The 21231-nt window shown below is 35.8% G+C and overlaps 1 protein-coding gene across 1 annotated transcript in view; it reads left to right on the top strand.

The window, feature by feature from the left end:
* Window positions 1-20794, top strand: part of samd10b (sterile alpha motif domain containing 10b) — a 124632-nt gene extending 103838 nt beyond the window's left edge. Inside the window, exon 5 of the mRNA XM_048178384.1 lies at window positions 18645-20794. Coding sequence (XP_048034341.1) covers window positions 18645-18667 — 23 coding nt within the window. The 3' untranslated portion in view covers window positions 18668-20794. The remainder of the gene's footprint in view (window positions 1-18644) is intronic.
* The last annotated feature ends 437 nt before the right edge of the window (window positions 20795-21231 follow it).

Below are 21231 nucleotides of genomic sequence, written 5' to 3'. Positions count from 1 at the left end.
AGACGAAACTTCTTTTAAAAACATTAAAAATCTTAGTGGTTCCAAACTTTTGGACTGTACTGATATACTGATATATATATATATATATGTTGGCAAAAAGATTGCATTAGATGCAATGCAGTAAATGAATATTTTATCATTTAATTTAATTTTACATACTACTTAGGGTTTTTTAAAGTAATAAATTAATTAACAGACAGTCAAATATAATATAATTAGGGCTGTTGATTTAATGCGTTAATTTAATTAATTTTGGTGATTGGTGATGAACATGAAGCAGGGCAACAACTCGAGTGATGTTTTTGTCCCGAATAGCACGTGTGCAAATGTGATATTGATTTTATACAACAGTTTGATAAATAAGAAGTTAATATTGAGTATTTTAGACAATATTGTCTGTTTTTGCTAAATTTTGCCAATGAAAGTTTACCTATAAAGCCAAAGCGGGACTGTTGTGCATATCTGTGTAACACACAGCGGTGCTTCGTTTCTGAATGAATCCGTGTTTTGAGCGAATCAGTCGGGTGAACCAATGATTCAATGTTCCATTCATAAAGAGAGCCATTTACTTCATTCCTGAATGAATCAGCCATTTGAACGAATTGAATGAATGAATGAATGAACACTCAATGACTTACTTATTTAGACATTTACCGCCACCTACTGGCAGTTTTTGTTTTTTATTTAGAGCATAATTTCATTTAAAAAAAATAAAAATAAATAAATACTATTTCCATATTAAAAACCTATTAAAGCTAAAGTTCACCAAAAAAAGAAAATTCTGTCATCATTTACTCACCCTCATGGCCGTTGAAGCCTAAAAGTTTGTGTAATAAATTCTATGTTGAATCAAATCAAATATTTTTTTTTTCTTCATAAAGCTACTTTTATAGTCTATTTGATGCTTATTTTCTTATTTAAAACAATAATGACTTTAAATTATCTTTTGGGAGAAATTTCTCAGCCAAATTTGATATGCAGTTATTAATCACCACACCACAATACAATATAATATATCAGCCAATCAAATTTCGAAGACCAGAAATCATTGTTGTATAATATCCCATTAGTTAACATTACAGGTGCTGGTCATATAATTAGAATATCGTGAAAAAGTTCATTTTTTTGTAAATTATTTTTAAAAATGAAACTTTCATATATTCTAGATTCCCTACATGTAAAGTAAAACATTTGAAAAGTTTTTTTTTTTTTTAATTTTGATGATTAGAGCGTACAGCTCATGAAAGTCCAAAATCCAGTATCTCAAAATATTAGAATATTTCCTAAGATCAATCAAAAAATGGATTTTCAAAACAGAAAAGTTCAAGTTCTTTAAAGTATGTTCATTTGTGCACTCAATACTTGGTCTGCAGCACATATTACAGCAAATGACTTGTTCTAGCACAAATTACAGCATCAGTGAAGTGTGGCATGGAAGTGATCAGCCTGTGGCACTGCCGAGGCACTATTGAGCCTTCAGATCATCTGTATATTGTTGGATCGACTGTTTCTCATCTTTCTCTTGAAAATATCCCATAGATTCAAGGGTCAGGCATGTTGGCTGGCCAATAAAGCACAGTAATACCATGGTCAGCAAACCACTTGGAAGTGTTTTTTGCACTGTGGGCAGGTGCTAAAGTCCTGCTGGAAAAGGAAATCAGCATCTCCATAAAGCTTGTCAGCAGATGGAAGCATAAAGTGCTCCAAAATCTCCTGGAAGATGGCTGCATTGACTTTTCACTTGATAAAACACAATGGACCAACACCAGCAGACGTCACGGCCCCCCAAATCATTACTAACTTCAGAAACTTCACACTAGACTTCAAGCAGCTTGGATTCTGTGCCTCTCCAGTCTTCTTTCAGACTCTGGGACCATGATTTCAACATGAAATGCAAAATTTACTTTTATCTGAAAAGAGGACTTTCGACCACTGTTCACTGTCCAGTTCTTTTTCTCCTTAGCCAAGGTAAGATGCTTCTGACATTGTTTCTGTTTCAGAAGTGGCTTGGTAGTCCTTTTCCTGAAGATGTCTGAGTGTGGTGGCTCTTGATGCGCTGACTCCAGCTTCATTTGACTCATTGTGAAGCTCTCCCAAGCGTTTGAATCGGCTTTACTTGACAGTATTCTCAAGCTTGTGGTCATCCCTGTTGCTTGTGCACCTTTGCCTACCCAATTTCTTCCTTCTAGTCAACTTTGCATTCAATATGCTTTGATATTTCACTCTGTAAACAGCCACCACATTCAGTAATGACCTTCTGTGACTTACTCTCTTTGTGGAGGGTGTCAATGATTGTCTCCTGGACCATTGCCAAGTCAGCAGTCTTCCCCATTAGTGTGGTTTCAAAGAACAAGAGATACCTGGAATTTATTACCCGGAATTTATTTTGGACTTTCATTAGCTGTACACTCTAATCAACAAATTAAAAAAAAAAAAAAAAAAAAAAAACTTTTGAAATGTTTTACTTTACATGTAGGGAATCTAGAATAAATGAAAGTTTCATTTTTTAAAAAAATTTACAATTAAAAAATGAACTTTTTCACGATATTCTAATTATATGACCAGCACCTGTATGCATTAACTAACATTAAATAACAATGAGCAATACATTTGTTACAGTATTTATTAAACTGTGTAAACATTAGTTATTAAAAATACAACTGTTTATTTTAATTGATGTTAGCTCTGGTGCATTAAATGAAGAGCTCTTTTCCAAAACGCGATAAACGCCAAATTTAAAAAAAAATGAGTTGGTCATGCCATTTTGCTGTGTACTGAACCTATTCTCTGCTCCATCAATGTTTCATGCCAAATCGCTATATTTCCTTGTTTAAAATGTACTGCAAAATGCAGTTTCTTTCCAAAACGCTATAAGCGCCGAATCCGTTTTTAGCCTAAATGCGATATGTCCTCTCGACCAATCAAAATTCGGTGAGCGTTCGATGCAATCTAACATGGCGGTTCTTTGAAGCGAGTAAGTTTGTTTTTGCTCAGTCTTCAAAATGAGTGCTTTAAACTCTATTAACACTTTTGATGGCCTGGATGAGCCAGTGAGACCTACATCCTGGGGGCTGGAGTCCGGAGCGCCAACTTGGCTCGGTTCCCGAGATAGGTTCGTTTGAATATAAGGGTGTCTCGGCTCGCCTCGCCTCGCCTCACCTCGTATGTGTGTGTGTGCAAGTGTGTGACATCGTATCAGGCGATCAACCTGTTCAGTAAACTGTTTAAAACATATAGTTACCCGATCAATACTGAGATTCTAGATGATTTTATATAAAAAGGCTAAGAAGAGGCGCTCAACTCACGGCTGCTTTATAAGAGGCTCGCCTTGCCTCGTGTGTGTGCGCGCAAGTGTTTGACATCGTATCAGGCGATCAAACAGTTCAGTAAACTGTTTAAAACATATAGTCACCCTTTCAATACTGAGATTCTAGATGTTTTTATATAAAAAAGCTAAAAAAAGAGGATGGATTTGTAGCGTTTTGAGAAAAAGAAAAAAAAACTTTGAATTTATAATCAACAAAATTGTTGTTTCATTTAACAATCATTGTTTAACATGTTCAGACTGAGCCAATAGACCATTTTAACAGGATAAATTGAATATTAACAAAATGTATAGGTCTAGGTAAAAAAATGTCATTTTCATGAAAACTATTGAAATGGATTTATAGCGTTTTGGAAAAGAGCTCTTCAAATAATATGAACAGATACAACTTTTGATTTTAATAATGTATTAGTAAATGATGAAATTAACATTAAGAAATGCTTTAAAAGTATTTTTTCCTTATTAATTCAATGTAAGTTAACTAATGTTAACAAATGAAACCGTAGTGAAAAGTGTTACCAATATAACATATGTCCACATTTAATTGGGAGTCTTTTTGGGATACAAAAGCTCTAAATTTCTCTTCTTTTGAAGCTCACTTAAGTACAACTTTTAAAGTTTCAAAGGACAACCCGGATTTGAAGACACAAAGTATCAGGGTCTCCTCGGAGCAAGACACGTCCTCAGAACTCCCGCCTCAGCAAGTGTCAAACCCCAGTGTACCCCCACATTAACAAGGAGAGGGAATTAGAGACCACTTAAATGCTGTGTCAGGGAATTCTACCAACAGCTTAGGGGCAAATTTAATTTAACACTTCACCAAGTCCCGGCCTCCGTGCTATGATAAAGGAATCTAATTGAGCCACCCGAATGGAAAAATCCTCACCTGAGGTTCAAACAGAGGACTTGTGTGAGGGTTCAAACAGGTGAAGGGTGTTCGTGAGAGGAGGACGGTCAAATAGAAGTCCCGCCAAAGCTGATTAGTTTGTTTCTGATAGTTGACATCACCTGTCAGAGTGAGTTAAATCTGGCTCCTGGGGACTGTTGGGCTGGCATGGCTGGAGGACACAGCTTGTGTGAGTTTATTCTTAGACGCGTCTCTCAGCCAGCAGGGTTTCAGTGGATGTCTAAAGAGAGGCCGTCTATAGCAGCCTGTCATATTTGATTCAGTGGGCATGAATGAAAATATGAAATATTGATTGGGTGAAAAACTAGACAACCACTCTGACCATAGAAGGGTCTTGATCTGCGTTTTGGATAATGTTCATGTAAAAGAACCGAAGAGGCAAGTGTTTTTGGTGTTGAGCATGGTGATGAAGAAGGTTTTGGCTTTGTTCAGACTCTCATTCCAAATCCGGAATCTTGGAATCTGATCTAAAATGATTGACGTCTGCACTGTGCATCCGATTTGTGTGTCCATGCCCCTCTTTCGTTTTCCGGAATATCTGCATTTGTTTCTATGGCAATGACGTTGCATTGGTAGGCATACCCCAAAAACAATAATGGGGTTTGCAATACAGATGTTGTCTTATTTACAACATGACAATGTGTAGCCGCTAGAGGTCTGCAACCCGACCCGAGCCCGACGGGCCCCGAAGAACTCGCGGGTTTCGGAACGGGTTCGGGTTAAGCTTTCATGAATAGCACAATTATACACAAGCCACTAAAATTACTACGCAAAAATGTATGAGTGAGTGAACGACTACTGAGAGCAGCCACAAATCAAATAACCGCGCTGCCGTCTCTGTCTCAGAAATCAGAGCTTTGTCAAGAGTACAGTAGGTCTACTGTAAAGTACTACATCATTTGATATGTATATTTAAATGTTTTAAACATTGTATGATATAGTAGACGATTAAGTGTAAACTCTATGAATGAAATGAGCCAAGCGCGTTCGTAAATCAAATAGCTGCGTTTCTCTCTCAGAAATCAGCTTTGTCAAGAGCAGGCTACTATCACCTAAAACATCATACACATTTTGTATTATTTTATTTAATATGTGTATTTAAATGTTTAAAACATCCTACGATATAATAGGCTACGTGACTGAGTGCAAACTATATGAATGAAATGAGGCGCGATACCATGTCAAATGGCCTCTGTTCGTCTTTTCTACTACTTAGCCTGATGTTTCTGTCAATTTAAAATTTGTACGATATGATCTTGTCATTCTTTGACCAATAAATAGCTCAGCGGTTACGTGCAGTGTAGGTCTTACAAAGCTGCCTTGGCTTATGATGCAATGTATTTCGGGTTCGGATCAGGTTAAACTATAACTGTACCGTTCAGGGGCGCGTTTCCCGAAGCGAACTATGGTCGCAAATTCCGTCGTTGCCATTAGAGTTCAATGGGACTTACGACCATGGTTCACCAGCGATGCTTTCGGGAAACGCACCCCAGGTCGGGTCAAACAATCTCGGGTACGGGCCTCAGTTTAAAGCCCGTCAGACCTCTAGACGCCGATGCTGGACTGCTGTGTTATGATGAGGGAGCAGCAGAAACATAGAAGGCTGGTATGAGCGGCTTTATTCGGTGTCGTCGTCTCCACCAGTCTCCATTATATTGTCATTTTCTGCTTGTCCGGCACTTTGCAACAACACAACCTTGTTTCTGCAGCAACTTTCAGCATGTTTCCTATAACAGCGTCTGACGTTTATGTTTTATGTGCCGTGAGAAAGTTGCATAAACCATGCAAAATCAGATCAGAGCAGTCAGACTGAAACAGATTTCCATAAATGCGATTTGAATAGGATTTCAAATCATTTATGAACGTACTGTAGCTCAAACTGGATTTGTAAAAATCGCATTTCATGTGATTTTTGGCCATTCAGACTTGCTAAATCTGATCAGATTTCAATCAGATATGCACAAAAATTGGATGTGGACTGACAGTCTGAATGTAGCCTAAGTGCTTCTGCTTAACTTGGGAATTAAAGGGATAGTTCAACTAAACATTACAATTTGGTCATCATTTACTCACCCTAATGTCATTCCAAGCCTGTATGACAGACTGTCCTCCAAAAAAAAAAAAAAAAAAAAAACGACCCTATAGGTCACCCCTCCCCAAATTTCCACTACTAAGAATACTTAAATTAAGATTACATGATAATTTTATGTTAAATGTATGAATTAACTTACTCAAAATGTTCAAGTTAAGAGCAATTAAAATGTATGAGTAAAAAACTGAAATCTACCAGTTCTGCTTACTTAAACTTAAATAATTTGATATAACTGATAACCTCAAATGTTTTTGAGTTTTGCCAACTTATTTGGATTTACAGTGATATCATTTCCCTCTTATTTTAGGGATAAATTATTGGTAGGGTTAGAGTTATTACTGTTTTTGGACAGGAATGTTGTTCCAGGATCAACAATTCTCGGTTTGAGGTAATTGGTTTTTTATAGGGCTTTTCACACTTGAAATAGTTAACCCTGGGTCATTCTAAACCCTGGGTAATTAGAATCCTGGGTTATCTTGCTTCATGTTTCACACTGCTCATAATTTATCTGTGGTTAACAATTAATCATTGATATTCATAAGCTGACGTTTCACATTGTACATTCCTAAACCCCGGGTTAACGTTCTTATTTACATATTTGTGGTGTCGGTGCATAGCACATAGCACATAGCACATGACCTGTTTATATAGCTGTAGCATTGCGCATCCTCATATTGCCGACTGTACTCATTTAGTTTATACTGAATCAGTGTTAATTTCGTTGACGAATAATTTTCGTCATAATTTTCGTCAACGACATTTTTTCACGGATGAAAACGAGACGATAACTAAATAAAAATGCATTTTGAATGACTGAAACTATTACTAAAATCTACTCTAATTTTCGTCAACGAATGAAAACGAGACGTAAATGAAAGAGAGGGACGATTTGGTAAGATATCCAGTCAGGACTGCTGTTCCTGTGTGGAAGATGCGCACATTTAAAGTGTAAGTAAAGTGCTGATCTAACCGCGGGAAACGCGGCGCTGTTGCGCCCTCTACAGGCTCGTGCAGCAGCACTTCAGACTGCTTTGCAATTAATGAATAGTGCACATTTATGCCAAGCGATTGCTTATAAGCTAATGTTGATGAATTATGACAATGTTTACTACACGATGTTTATATTATAGCATGTTTTAGACGGTTGTAAGAATGCATATTTTATCACCCTCATGAGAGCAGCCTGCTACAGTGCAGACCACAGACATTTCAGAATAAGAGTCACAGTGTATTTCGAGATGGTTTATAATTATTATTTTTTCCTGGTCATTATTGTTATTATGTTTACACAATAAACTGTATTTAATTTGATTTCTGTTTAATTCATAGTAAACTACTGTATCTTCTGTCACAGGAAGGAAAGATTAAGAACATTATTTGACACTTTATTCAATATATTTTACAAGTATAAGGGTTATTATAGTTAACTAAAACCTAAAACCAAAGAAATCTTCATTACTTGAAATAAACATTAACTGAAATAAAAAAAATAAATTTATAAAAATGTAAACTTATTTTATTTCATCTAGTTTCCAAGCTTTAGCTTAACCTGAGGTATTAAAATAAACAGAAATAAAAACTTATAGACATTTAAAAGCAAAAACTAAAAGACATAAACACAAAAAATTACTAAAACTTTTAACTAAAATTACAATGAAACCATAAAAACTAAACATCAAATCTAATAAAAAGTTTTAAACGAAAACTATAATAGTATCTCAATGATAAGTGTGTCAGTTTGGGGAATATCAGATGTACCTATATCAGTGTATAGGATCTGTGTATTGTTAGACAAATGCTTAATGCATTACAATTTAACAAAAATAGATTTTAGTCGACTATAATCTTATGATATTTAGTCAACTAAAACTAGACTAAAACTAAAACAATTTCGGATGACTAAAATATGACTAAAACTAAATGGCATTTTAGTCAAAAGACTATGACTAAAACTAAATCAAAATTTGCTGTCAAAATTAACATTGTACTGAATGGACATTTCAGACTATAAAGGTAAGAATGAAACGGTCTCTTCTTCACTCAAATTGTCACTTTTTCTGTTAGTATTTGACATTTTTCCTCTCAATTCTCAATTCTTCCTGCTCCAGAGCAGGGTTTCAAAACCCCGGGTAAAAAGCGGTGCTAATCCCGCTTCTAAATCATAAGTGTAAAACGTTCCTTTATCCAGGGTTAAAAGCGGTGTTTAGAATGACGATAACCCTGGGTTAAGCGCAGTGTGAAAGGACCTTTTATGTCCTGAACCTCGGTCTCCACTAAAAAAACAGCTCCTTTTATGCCTTGAGCAAAAGTGCTATCATTCATCAAAGTCCAAAGTATCAATGTACCATGGTACGATATATATCAGTAGGGGTAATAGCTTTCTGTCCCATGTCCAATAATTTAGCGTTGTTTATTATCAATCAGTATGAAGCTCATCAGAGGACTTCTGGACTGGACTTACCTTGCTCTCTCTGTTAAAGCTCATAACGCTCACATGAGTGATTCGGAGGCTTAGATTGACCTTTCAGTCCAATTGCTATCTGGTATTTATCCTCTGAAATGTTGCCTCTATACTCTTCTAAATTGCTTTCTTCTTTTGGTTCCAAGTACGGCCAGGTAATTCTGCCCTCTTCATCCCTCGCCTCCCTTCCTCACACCGAAGCAATTTAGCAGAGAGCGAGGCAGATTCTATCAAAACTATAATTGCTGTTTCTATTGAAACACCAAACCTTATTACCTCTTCTGCAAATTACCACCCAGTCATCCAACTGTATTAGCCTTTAAACATCTCACAAAAAGAGAAAAACCAGTGATCCACTGCTTCATCTTAGCAAACAATGCCATCATTTGTTCCAGTTAACAAAACAAGTCAGTTCCATGGTCCTTTTTTGTCTCATTGTGGTGTTTGAGATGTCACTCGCTGCCGTCGGGGCTCCTCATGTGTATTTAAACACTAATCTTGCATAGACGTTTTTCCTGAAAAGGGTTCGTACAAATTAATGCATGATGGTTCCATGAATTTTTTAGATGCTTTGTAAGGCACTTTGCTTGTGTGCCATTTAGGAGCACTGCAAAATTGAAAGGCTTTAATGTTTCATTTCATACCAGGAAATGAAGATTTGGGAAAAGTCATTGTACTACTTTGAAGACATATCAAACCGAATAGGAAATGTAAAATTATTTATGGTTAAACAAGATGGATTTCATAATGCTCTGCGAAATCATAAGTCTTCAACAAACCAATTAAATGTTGATGTAGCTGACGCTGTGAACCCGATGGGAAGTCTCTGAGACTCAGCTTCATTTAGAGGAGAGCGACCCACACAAACTCCCTGAGACATCCGCTAGCGTAATCAGCTTGTCTCTTCCATATGCCTGTTTCTATCAGGAGAGCATCCTGAGGCCCTTCCAAACATCTGCCACAACAAGCTTCTCAATGCACAATTTTCACCATGTTTCTTTCTCTTTTTAAAAACGTTCAGACAAAACCAAAACCCTGTGTCATTTCAAAATATTAAATTTAACATTCCTTAAAATTGTGGCACCCAATAATTAACATCAATTTGGACTCTTTCGACAGCACAGCATTTAAATATATAAAATACATTTTATAAAGTGCCCAGAGTAATTATACATTTAAGTATTAAGTAATAATAATTAACTACTTTAGGGTTAGTTGCATGTAATTTGTAATTGTGCATATTATAGTTATTACTACAGTAACTACATATAACGTGTAATAAGGACACAGTAAAATATAGTGTTACCTAATATACAGGTGCTGGTCATATAATTAGAATATCGTGAAAAAGTTCATTTTTTTTATTGTAAATTATTTTTAAAAATGAAACTTTCATATATTCTAGATTCCCTACATGTAAAGTAAAACATTTCAAAAGTTTTTTTTTTTTTTTTTTTTTTTTTTTTTAATTTTGATTGATTAGAGCGTACAGCTCATGAAAGTCCAAAATCCAGTATCTCAAAATATTAGAATATTTACATTTGAGTTTCATTAAATGACCATCCCTACAGTATAAATTCCGGGTATCTCTTGTTCTTTGAAACCACACTAATGGGGAAGACTGCTGACTTGGCAATGGTCCAGGAGACAATCATTGACACCCTCCACAAAGAGAGCAAGATCACAGATGGTCATTACTGAATGGGGTGGCTGTTTACAGAGTGATGTATCAAAGCATATTAAATGCAAAGTTGACTAGAAGGAAGAAATTGGGTAGGCAAAGGTGCACAAGCAACAGGGATGACCACAAGCTTGAGAATACTGTCAAGTAAAGCCGATTCAAACACTTGTCAATGAATCAAATGAAGCCGGAGTCAGCGCATCAAGAGTCACCACACTCGAACATCTTCAGGAAAAGGACTACCAAGCCACTTCTGAAACAGAAACAACGTCAGAAGCATCTTACCTGGGCTAAGGAGAAAAAGAACTGGACAGTGAACAGTGGTCGAAAGTCCTCTTTTCAGATAAAAGTAAATTTTGCATTTCATGTTGAAATCATGGTCCCAGAGTCTGAAGGAAGACTGGAGAGGCACAGAATCCAAGCTGCTTGAAGTCTCGTGGGAAGCTTCTGAAGTTAGTAATGATTTGGGGGGCCGTGACGTCTGCTGGTGTTGGTCCATTGTGTTTTATCAAGTGCAAAGTCAATGTAGCCATCTTCCAGGAGATTTTGGAGCACTTTATGCTTCCATCTGCTGACAAGCTTTATGGAGAAGCTGATTTCCTTTTCCAGCAGGACTTCAGCACCTGCCCACAGTGCAAAAACCACTTTCAAGTGGTTTGCTGACCATGATATTACTGTGCTTTATTGGCCAGCCAACATGCCTGACCCCTGAATCTATGGGATATTTTCAAGAGAAAGATGAGAAACAGTCGATCCAACAATATACAGATGATCTGAAGGCTCAATAGTGCCTCAGCAGTGCCACAGGCTGATCACTTCCATGCCACACTTCACTGATGCTGTAATTTGTGCTAGAACAAGTCATTTGCTGTAATATGTGCTGCCGACCAAGTATTGAGTGTACAAATGAACATACTATAAAGAACTTGAACTTTTCTGTTTTGAAAATCCATTTTTTGATTGATCTTAGGAAATATTCTAATATTTTAAGATACTGGATTTTGGACTTTCATGAGCTGTATACGCTCTAATCATCAAAATAAAAAAAAAAAAAATTAAAAAAAAAAAACTTTTGAAATGTTTTACTTTACATGTAGGGAATGTAGAATATATGAAAGTTTCATTTCTTAAAAATAATTTACAATAAAAAAATGAACTTTTTCACGATATTCTAATTATATGACCAGCACCTGTAAATGTAATGTGTAATTTTAACTATTATTTATTTCATTTTTTAAATACATTTTATGCATTTTGTCTATTTAATAATGCGTATTTAATGTTTATTGCTATAAAATATTATGGTCACAGATTCCGATTTTTTAGCTTCAGACTTTGATTCCATCCAGTCGGAGGATTTAAAACCACGTTTGATATTTTGATATTAAAGTCTGGAAGTGTGTGATCCTCAGTCGTGTAGTGTATGATGCCCAGCCATTTACAAAGTCGGCAAGTGTATGATGCCTGTTGTTAAAAAATCCGTTCAGATTTTAAGTCGTGTAGTGTATTCCAGCCTTAATAATTCGCATTCGTTTTTCTTTCTTTTTTTGCGAACTTTGAAAAGATTCGCTTTGCGTTTGGATGGAAACCCAGCTAATGAAACCAAAACAGAATGGGACCATAACACCATAGTTACCCATTCATTATCTATGTGGAAAATGAAAAGAAACTTCCATGAGATTTGTGTATTTTTAGAAAGAAAAGTATGGGAAAATGTCTATTTAATCAGGATGTGCAGTAGCATGATCTTACTGTAGAACATCAGCTTGTATAAATGACATACCTTTTTTTACACCTTGTTTATTTACACACACACACGCACACACGCGCACACACGCACACACACACACACACACACACACACACACACACACACACACACACATACATACACGCCAACCCACCAAATGCTTGTGGATTTCAGCAGTGGTGTGTAACGCAGTCACTTCTCTAGCCACTTTGGCGGGTTTAATTTTATATATATGCATTTTTCAACTGTAGTCTTTTAAAAAGGCTTGTGAAATAGTAAACTAAATGCAATTTAGTGTTGTCAAAAATATATATACTGAAATATCTGAAATGCTTCCAATACTTGTGCTGACACACACACCCGTCTCTCCTCACTTGTTTCATTTGCCCCGGATGCATATTGTTGATGTTAGAGAGCTTGAATTTCATCTTGGGATTGCGTGTATTATGCATAATTTTACTTATTCCCGCAAATTTTGTGCTCAAACCCAAACTGCGTGCACACAAAGCCACCTCTCAGTACCAAATTTAGCTATTTTTAAATGCTTATTGCACTTAAACAATCAAATACACACAAAATAATGTTAAAATGCTGGTCTTGGTGAGTATTCACGTAAACACAGTCAGTTATGTTTTAGGTGATCGTAAACAATTGAGAAAGAAAACGCATGTGTAACAGTATAATGGATCTGTGCGTCAGGTCTTAAAGTGACACCTGCTGCCAAATTAATATTAAAAATAAGATAATATTTTAAAAAAATAATATTAAAAATATCTATATGGCAGGTTTTTTTTAAAGTTAATTAATCGAAACTAACGCGTTATTTTGACAGCCCTAACATATATATATATATGTGACCAGTCACGGAAAGTAGGGACACAAGTCGGTTTTGGGGCATTTTGAGTTGTTCACAGATTCTGAAAGTGCAGTCTCCAAGCTTTCCAACAATGTGTGACACATGGAAATCTGATAATATTTGGAGAAGTTGTGGCCATTTGAAGGTAGGCAATCAAGAAAGCTCAAGAGGGAGAAAAACCCCTTTAAAGTTTGTGCAGTTCTCACCTGTTCTCACCTGCTGGGAGTGACAATAGGGCTCATTTACATCTCATTTAGATAAGCCATACCCCCTGTAAAGCTGCATGGACCGCATACTATTAATAATAAAGGTTAATGTGCATTGTAAATGTCAGTAATTTTTTTTTTTTTTTACTTTTATAAAAATGATTTAGAGGCTGAAATATGTGACTTTTTTGTCAAAACTCTATTTGAACTTGTGCATTGTAGATAACATGTTGCAAGACACTCCTTTAAAATCTGCCCATAATTTTTAATGTTATTATTTTAATGTTTATGTAAAGAAAAAGTACATATTGATGCTAATTTTATTTTTTATTTGCTGGTTTTCCACATAAAACTTGGTGAATTGACTTTTTGAACAGGATTCTGTGATAACCGTGATCATTTTGGTCACTAATCATGAAATGAAATGTTCTCACCTGAGAAGCCTGTTAAAGAAGAATAGGCAATCCAGGAAATAACTGGACTAACAGAGGCCAGAGATCGCTAACTATGGCTATTCAAAACACTTTTCAAGACAATAAATACACGATTGAGGCGATGAATGCATGTATTGACTGAATTTGCGTCTGAATAGCGCTGGCTCCGTGGGCGTGGCCGCATTAGCGGATAATGAGCTGAATCACGGACTTCTGACATGGCTCTCTTTTCATACAGATTACATAAACACAGAAGGTTTGTTTTCGATTTGACTTACACATTTTAAAACTTGACATTTCAACGTTTTTTCAGACATAAGTATAATTTTTTTATGATTAGTATTCACTAAGTTACAGTTCATTTTCTGAGAACTATCAGATTGGACTTCGTTCAGAGGGAAAGGAGAGATCACGCATCATGTTAGTTTTCTTTATTTTTCAAAAAGCACAACATTTTGTTTTTACTCTGAGTGTACACAAATAAAAGAAGACATTCTATAGTTTCAATTGATATATATTACTTATGTCTCTATGACAAAATATGATGGAGTATTTTAAGTCTGTTTTGCTGCAATGTGAAAAAAAACCTGCAAAACGCGCCGGCGCGTTACCCGACTCCAGAGAGGTAATGTCTTATTATGCCGCTTTCATCGTCGCTCAGATCGTCTTCAGAATCAGTGAGCGCTTGTTCATAAGCATCCGGCTTGTCGAAGAAGTACTTCAAAACATTTTCGGTGTAACGGCCACGGTTCTTCATTGAATTTTGATATCAGCTAGAGCCGGCCAGAGCGCTGCATAATAAGTAGCCACGCTTCCCAGTATGGAAATACACACAGACAATGACACGCCCCTACTGCGTGCTAGAATCTCCGAAAAACAAGCCGATTTCGACCTCAAAATGTACGCTTTTAAATATACCAATACTGCTATCTCAAACACGGAAAGGCTTCTTCATGATCTCAACTAACAGATTCTGCAAAAAAACGAAAATCACCAATTTTGAAAAAAATGCTTCTTTCTCATTTTGCTCGAGAGTTGTGCTGCCGACTTGTGTCCCTGGATTCCGTGACGGGTCACATATATATATATATATATATATATATATATATATATATATATATATATATATATATATATATATATATATATACATATACATATATATATATATATATATATATATATATATATATATATATACACACACAAACACACTACTGATAAAAAGTTTGGTGTGTATCAGCAAACAACTTTTCAGATTTAATTACTTAATTATTATTTTATTGACTTACTTTCCTAACTACTGAAAAAAAAATACTTAACTCTTCCTCTCCTCCTTTTGTCTGGTCTCTCTCTTTCCATTTTAATGTTATTCATAGATGGACATCAGTAATCAGGTGTCTTCATCAGAGACTGTGCTGCAGATGACACACATTCACCAATCATTGTGACTTTCAGCAGCTTTGTCATTTGATGTCACGGCAGCATAAGCCATGCCACCTGTTCCTTTCCTCAAATGCGTTTGTCTCTGATTGTTCATTGTTCAGTGACTTGCATTGTTCATTCCATCATACTTTTATATTTTTTTAACTTTCATTTTCATATGTTCTTTCTCGTCAGATTGAACAAGACTATCATTGATTGCCCAGGCCGGAAGAAACACGTCTCTAAATTGCAATCAGCGATTTTTTTTTTCACAATGCCTACAAACTGATTGCATTGCAAAAAAATAAATAAATAAATCATGCAGTGTTTCCAATACATAGCCGGCTGCTACAGTTATAATGTATTCTGATATGATCTCATTTTGTCTAGTCCTTTTTGTTTCTGCCCTTAATGAAAAGATCCTTCCTGCATTTTACTCAGATAACACTCTCTGCTGGTGACAGCTAAGAAATATAGCAAACTATGATGTTCTTGAGAGTTATGTTAATTGCTACCTCAAGACAACCTCCACTCAAACAACATCTGGGCTGTCTGCCTCCGCAGCACTTCAAGTATGAATGATGGCTTGCTGCACATCTGGGGTGCGTTTCCCAAAAGCATCATTAGCCAACTAACATTGCAAGTTCCGTCATTACTAACATAGTTCAATGATTTGGTTTTTCCCGAAACCAAAACGCAATAACTCCATTTTGATTAATTTGAGTAAAAAGGTGTTTTCTTTACCAAGAAAATGGCAAGATGAAAACCACTATTTTCCGTTTCAAACTTTCACATAGCATATTTTAGTTATAAAAACATTAAAAATTCAAATCTACATTTTGATTTTAAAAAGTTTATTATAAAAATGTATTATTTTTTCCCCAAAATGTAATAAATCCATGACACTTTTGTTTTCAAAATGCAATTAATCCATCAATTTAAAAGTTATTTTTCAAATTGAAAATACACAACAAAGTAAGTTGATTCACATATATGACAGAGTCTAAACTTTGCCAATATTTATCTTTTATACAGGCATTTTACTAAAAATACATTCAGTCGTCGCTCCCAAAATGAATTCAACGAGTCATCTTGTTAATGTTATAAATTATTTGTCATTACCGATTAAAGAGTATCTGGCGCCACCGCACGGTTAAATAAACACATTTGCTGAGTACATTTGCTGGTATTAAAAACGGCTTTTTAAAAAAAGCCTTCAATGTTTACAGTGCGTGGAATGGTGCGCTGTGATTGGTTGAGCGGATATATCGCGTTCTGCAGAAAAAGGAGACTGGCGTTTGTCGTGTTTTGGAAAGAAAGGGAGAAAACATGACAGAATAACACGATGGATATCGCATTTTGCGCAAAATTAATAAATGACATTTCAATACCTACCAGACACAATACTGATTTTGGCGGAAACTCAATTTTTTTGAAAATGGCGTTTATCGCGTTTTGGAACCAAACTCTTCATTTGCAAACTGCATCGTAAACTTGTGTGGTTAAATGACAGCTCTCGAGCTGTGGTTAGAAGCAGAGTTTCTTGTTTTTATGACATGTGGACATAACTGAGAAAAAATGAGAATTAGTCCTCAGATGCCATGTCCATAATTTATAGCAAAAAAAATCTAGTATTAATTCGATCTCAAATGGATTAATTTAAAGAAGTTATTACTCCACCATCATTAACTAGCGTGGCTGAACAACAGGTTTGGTTTCGAGAAACAGTCATGACTAGCTAGTTGATTTGTTCAATGATGCATCGTACTATGGTAGTTAACCAGCGAGTTACGTCGTTGTACGGGAAACACACCCCTGAATGTTAAGAATTTTTGGTTTCTAAAGCATTTTTGAATGATTTTTCGAATTGGTGGAATCAAATTTGGCAAATCCCATAATTTCAGCAAATCAGGCTACACTAAAGTGTTATTTCACCCAAAAATTCTGTCATTAATTACTCACCCTCATGTCATTCCACACCCGTAGGACCTTTGTTCATCTTTAGAACACAAATTAAAATATTTTGATGAAATCCGAGAGGTTTCTGATCCCCCATAGAAAGCAATTACCACATTCATACTGAGTTGGCATTCTGACGCAGAACCTGGAAGCGTTGTCTGCATTGTGTCTACAATGTAGAGAGGGTAGAGAAGAAATTATTGAATAAAGTAGTTATTTTTGTTTTGTTTTTGTGCACAAAAAGTATTTTCATCACTTTATAACATTAAGGTTGAACTACTGTAGTCATGTCGACTGTTTTAACAATGTCTTTACTACTTTTCTGGACCTTGAGTGTGGTACTTTCATTGCTTTCTATGGGGGATCAGAAACCTCTTGGATTTCATCAAAAATATCTTAATTTGTAGATGAACAAAGGTTTTATGGGTGTGGAACGACATGAGGGTGAGTTATAAATGACATAAATTTCATTTTTGGGTGAACTAACCCTTTAAGTCATTGAAATTTTAGTGGTTTGATGCTAGAGGCTGTTGATCTCAAGGCAAACCCTTTAACCAATGTCAAGCGGTTTTAACTGGTATGTGTCTTAAACGCTACAGAGCAATTGGTTTAATTGATTCACAGTGTCAAAAACCTCAGTTTCTCTCATCACTGTTTTGTATGGCCTATTGTCTTCATAGAAAATGGCCGCCTGCCAAGTGAACTCTCATATAGTTCCAAACCGGCATGACTTTCTTTTTTTCTGTGAAACATAGAAGATATTTTGAAGAATGTTGGTAACCAAGTGGTTTTGGTTACCATTGACTTCAATTGTATGGACAAAAAAAAAAAAATCTTCAAAACATATTTTATGTTTTTCAAACGAAAGAAATTCATACAGGTTTGGAATGACATCAGGGTGAGTAAATGATAACAGAATTTTCATTTTTAGGTGAACTATCCTTTTAAGAGACTTTAAATAGCCTAAAATATTGCACACACAAATATTAAAGTAAAATTAGAATTAAAAAATTTTTTCTGTACTTTCTGATATTAAATGAAATAGATGATACATGCTGCCTTAGGATTGTGGACAAATGAAGGTATCTTAAAATAAAGTTTCTTTATTGGCATCAATGGTCCCATGAAGAACCTTTAACATCCATAGAATCTTTCCATTTCACAAAAAGGTAGTGGAAAAAGGTTCTTTTAAGAACTGTTCACTGAAAGGTTCTTCTATGGCATCACCATGAAAACTAGCTTTTGGAACCTTTATTTTTAAGAGTGTACCTGTAGTAACAGCCTTCACAACTGAAATGTGCACATTATACATGGTTATATATGGTGTTTTTAAGGGTCTGAATATCTCCCTCATAAGATGCGCATTAGAAGGGAGAACATGGAGTTCCAGAGGGATCTTTTAGATAAGAAGGTAAAGCCAGAGATAGTGAATAAATGTCTGACAACAGAGGTTCTGTGATGCACATCCCTTCTCTACATGTATTTCCTGCAATCACATGAATAATTTATGCTCTTTTTCATTCTCTGGTGTTTTTTCTCTTTTTACAGCTTCCTTCGGCAACATTTCTTAGCTCACTATCCTTTTGGCAGCTCTCTCGTCTTCCCGGCAGATACAAGAGGCCTGGTTCCTGCTACAGACTGTCAGAGAGAGAGAGAGAGAGAGAGAGAGAGAGAGAGAATCTGCCTGGCGGTGGAGCTGTGGAGGAGACTGTTAACTCCTCACCAATTTAACAGACAGGACCATCTTTTTATGCAAAACTGGATGGGGTTTCAAAGATTCAAAAGGACAAAGTCTGACACTAAAACTGTAATATAGTGATAAGATCTCACCTCAAGTCTCATCTCTACAAAACCTAGAGCACCAAGCAGAGCTCTGTCAGACAAGAGTAAGGATATGGATTGGATCAAGACCTCTCAAGAAGTTAATCTCAGATCCAAATCTGAACTTGAACAGTGATCTCAGATCATGTTAAAGAAGCAAACCTCTTGATTCCCTGAGGTTTAAAGTGTTCAGATGTCTGACAACCCAGCTCTTTTGACCCAGCATCACTCGCTCAAAATGGACGTAGATGCAGTGCTGAATAAATCCTGTTTCTACAAGTGTGGGAACAGACAATTCCTCCTCCTACCTCTCACGATAGATTGTATCATTCCATTTGCAGATGTAAGAAAGAGAAATAGATGTAGAATAGGGCATGAAGTTTGATTATCCAACATTTTCCCATTCCGGACTTCTACACAACAGGCTAAAGGGACGGTCACACTGACAAAAACAACGACTACATGATCTGAAACTCGATATTAATGACAGTTTGTTTAAAAATGAACATTGAATGTTAATTATATCAGATGTGCACACTTAAAAACCAACCATCATTTTTTTTTTTTTTTCCTTCTCAGGATGTTCATCAGGATGTGCTTCCTATGTTGTTCCTGCTGTTACCTTCATGAATGCACTAAGTTATATTTTTTATTTCAGTGTCATTTTGAAATCTTGCACACAATGTAGATGTTCAGGTTTTCTCTAATATACAAATAATCAGAATATGAATATACCTTTACTCTAGGAGTTACAGTATATGTCTAGATTATTGTCACTTGTAGAAGTCCCAGTTGTCCTCGTTTACAAAGCAATAATGTAAAGCGCTGCCACATGTCTGCATGGCTAGACCTGTTAGAGACTGTTTTTAAAGCAGCTACCTTACAATCGCAATCTTTAGGTCCGTAATCAAACGCTTCTAGATTCTAGCTCAATTTGGTGTTGCGTTCCAAGATGACGCAATTCGTATAACACTGCAAGTGTAGTCACTTTTCTTTTTCAGGTGGACTATTGTGATGGTGAAGCAGTAGATTGAAGAGAACACCAAATAGTTGTTGGGTTTCATTCGATCAGTGTGTTTAATCCATGTTGGTGTTTGTTGGGTCAGTATGAACATTGCAGTTGTGTTTCCCAACATACTAAATTCAAAAGCCAACTTTAAATGTTTGTAATTGTGCTGGCTGTGTGAACTAGCCTTTTGAGTAATGAGGTTTGTTATCACCAAGAACGCAAGAAGGCATGTTAAGTATTTACAATATTTCCTCTAGTATGATAAAGGACCTTTTGTGGAGAGAATGTACTGGAATTCATTCCATTTTGTGATATTGCCATTAGTGCTAATGAATCCTGAACGCTCCAACACTTAACTTCACTGTGATGCAGTAGCATGTTTGTTTAGGATGCTCGAATGACTGTGTTTAGAGAACAGGGCCTGAGTTACAGTAAAATCTCATTTTCACAAAGCAGTTACAATCTCAAGATTTATTGTTTGATGTTCATGACACCAGTCATTATTCAGTGCTTTTGCACAATGTTCTCAAACCTGACGGAAATCTGGCCACGTGACACAAACCAATTCTGTCCATCCAGATTAAAAGTGTTTATGTGGGAGTGACAGGGTGGAATTCTCTGAGAATTAAAGATGGTTTTCCAGAGTGTTTTTGCTGATTCCTGCGTCCTGACACACTAGCATTTTTTCTCTCCAGACATGCAATGGGTTTCTTTTAAATCTCGTTATGCAAAAATGAGGGAAATGAGTATTGGTTATGTAATGACATGCTAGAAACATGATTATACAAGACATGGTGTGGCAAAGACAGATGTATGTGTGTGTTTTGGAATAAAGTTTTAAAAATAAAGATTTCTCAAAGTATGTGAAGTTTCTCTTTCACAGTTGATTGAAACAATTATGGTATGGTCATGCAAATGCAAAGTGAAGCATGTTAAATATATATTTAAAAAAAAAAATCATGTCAAAATGTCAAATGTTAAATCTAAACATAAATCTTAAATATAAATGTACACTACTATTCAAAAGTTTAGTGTTTAAAAACATTAAAAAACCTTGTTTTTTAAGTCTCTTTTATGCTTACCAAGGCTGCATTTATTTGATTGAAATTACAATTGTCAGGTTTCATCTGTGTTTTCTCTGTTTTGTATTAGTTTGAGTTTTCCCTTGTTTGTTGTGATGGTTTTTGATTTAGCCTCATGTGCTTTAATCCCTTTTTGGTTGGTTCTTGTCTGTATTATGTTGGGTTGCTTTATCTCCTGCTCTTTCATTGACTTCAGTGTGTTTTTTGTTTTGTCTTTACTACA

Source organism: Megalobrama amblycephala, linkage group LG24 (genome assembly GCF_018812025.1).
Source record: "Megalobrama amblycephala isolate DHTTF-2021 linkage group LG24, ASM1881202v1, whole genome shotgun sequence".
Taxonomy (NCBI): Eukaryota; Metazoa; Chordata; class Actinopteri; order Cypriniformes; family Xenocyprididae; genus Megalobrama; species Megalobrama amblycephala.
The sequence above is the reverse complement of the archived record's forward strand: the minus strand, read 5'-3'. Positions and strand labels throughout refer to the sequence as shown.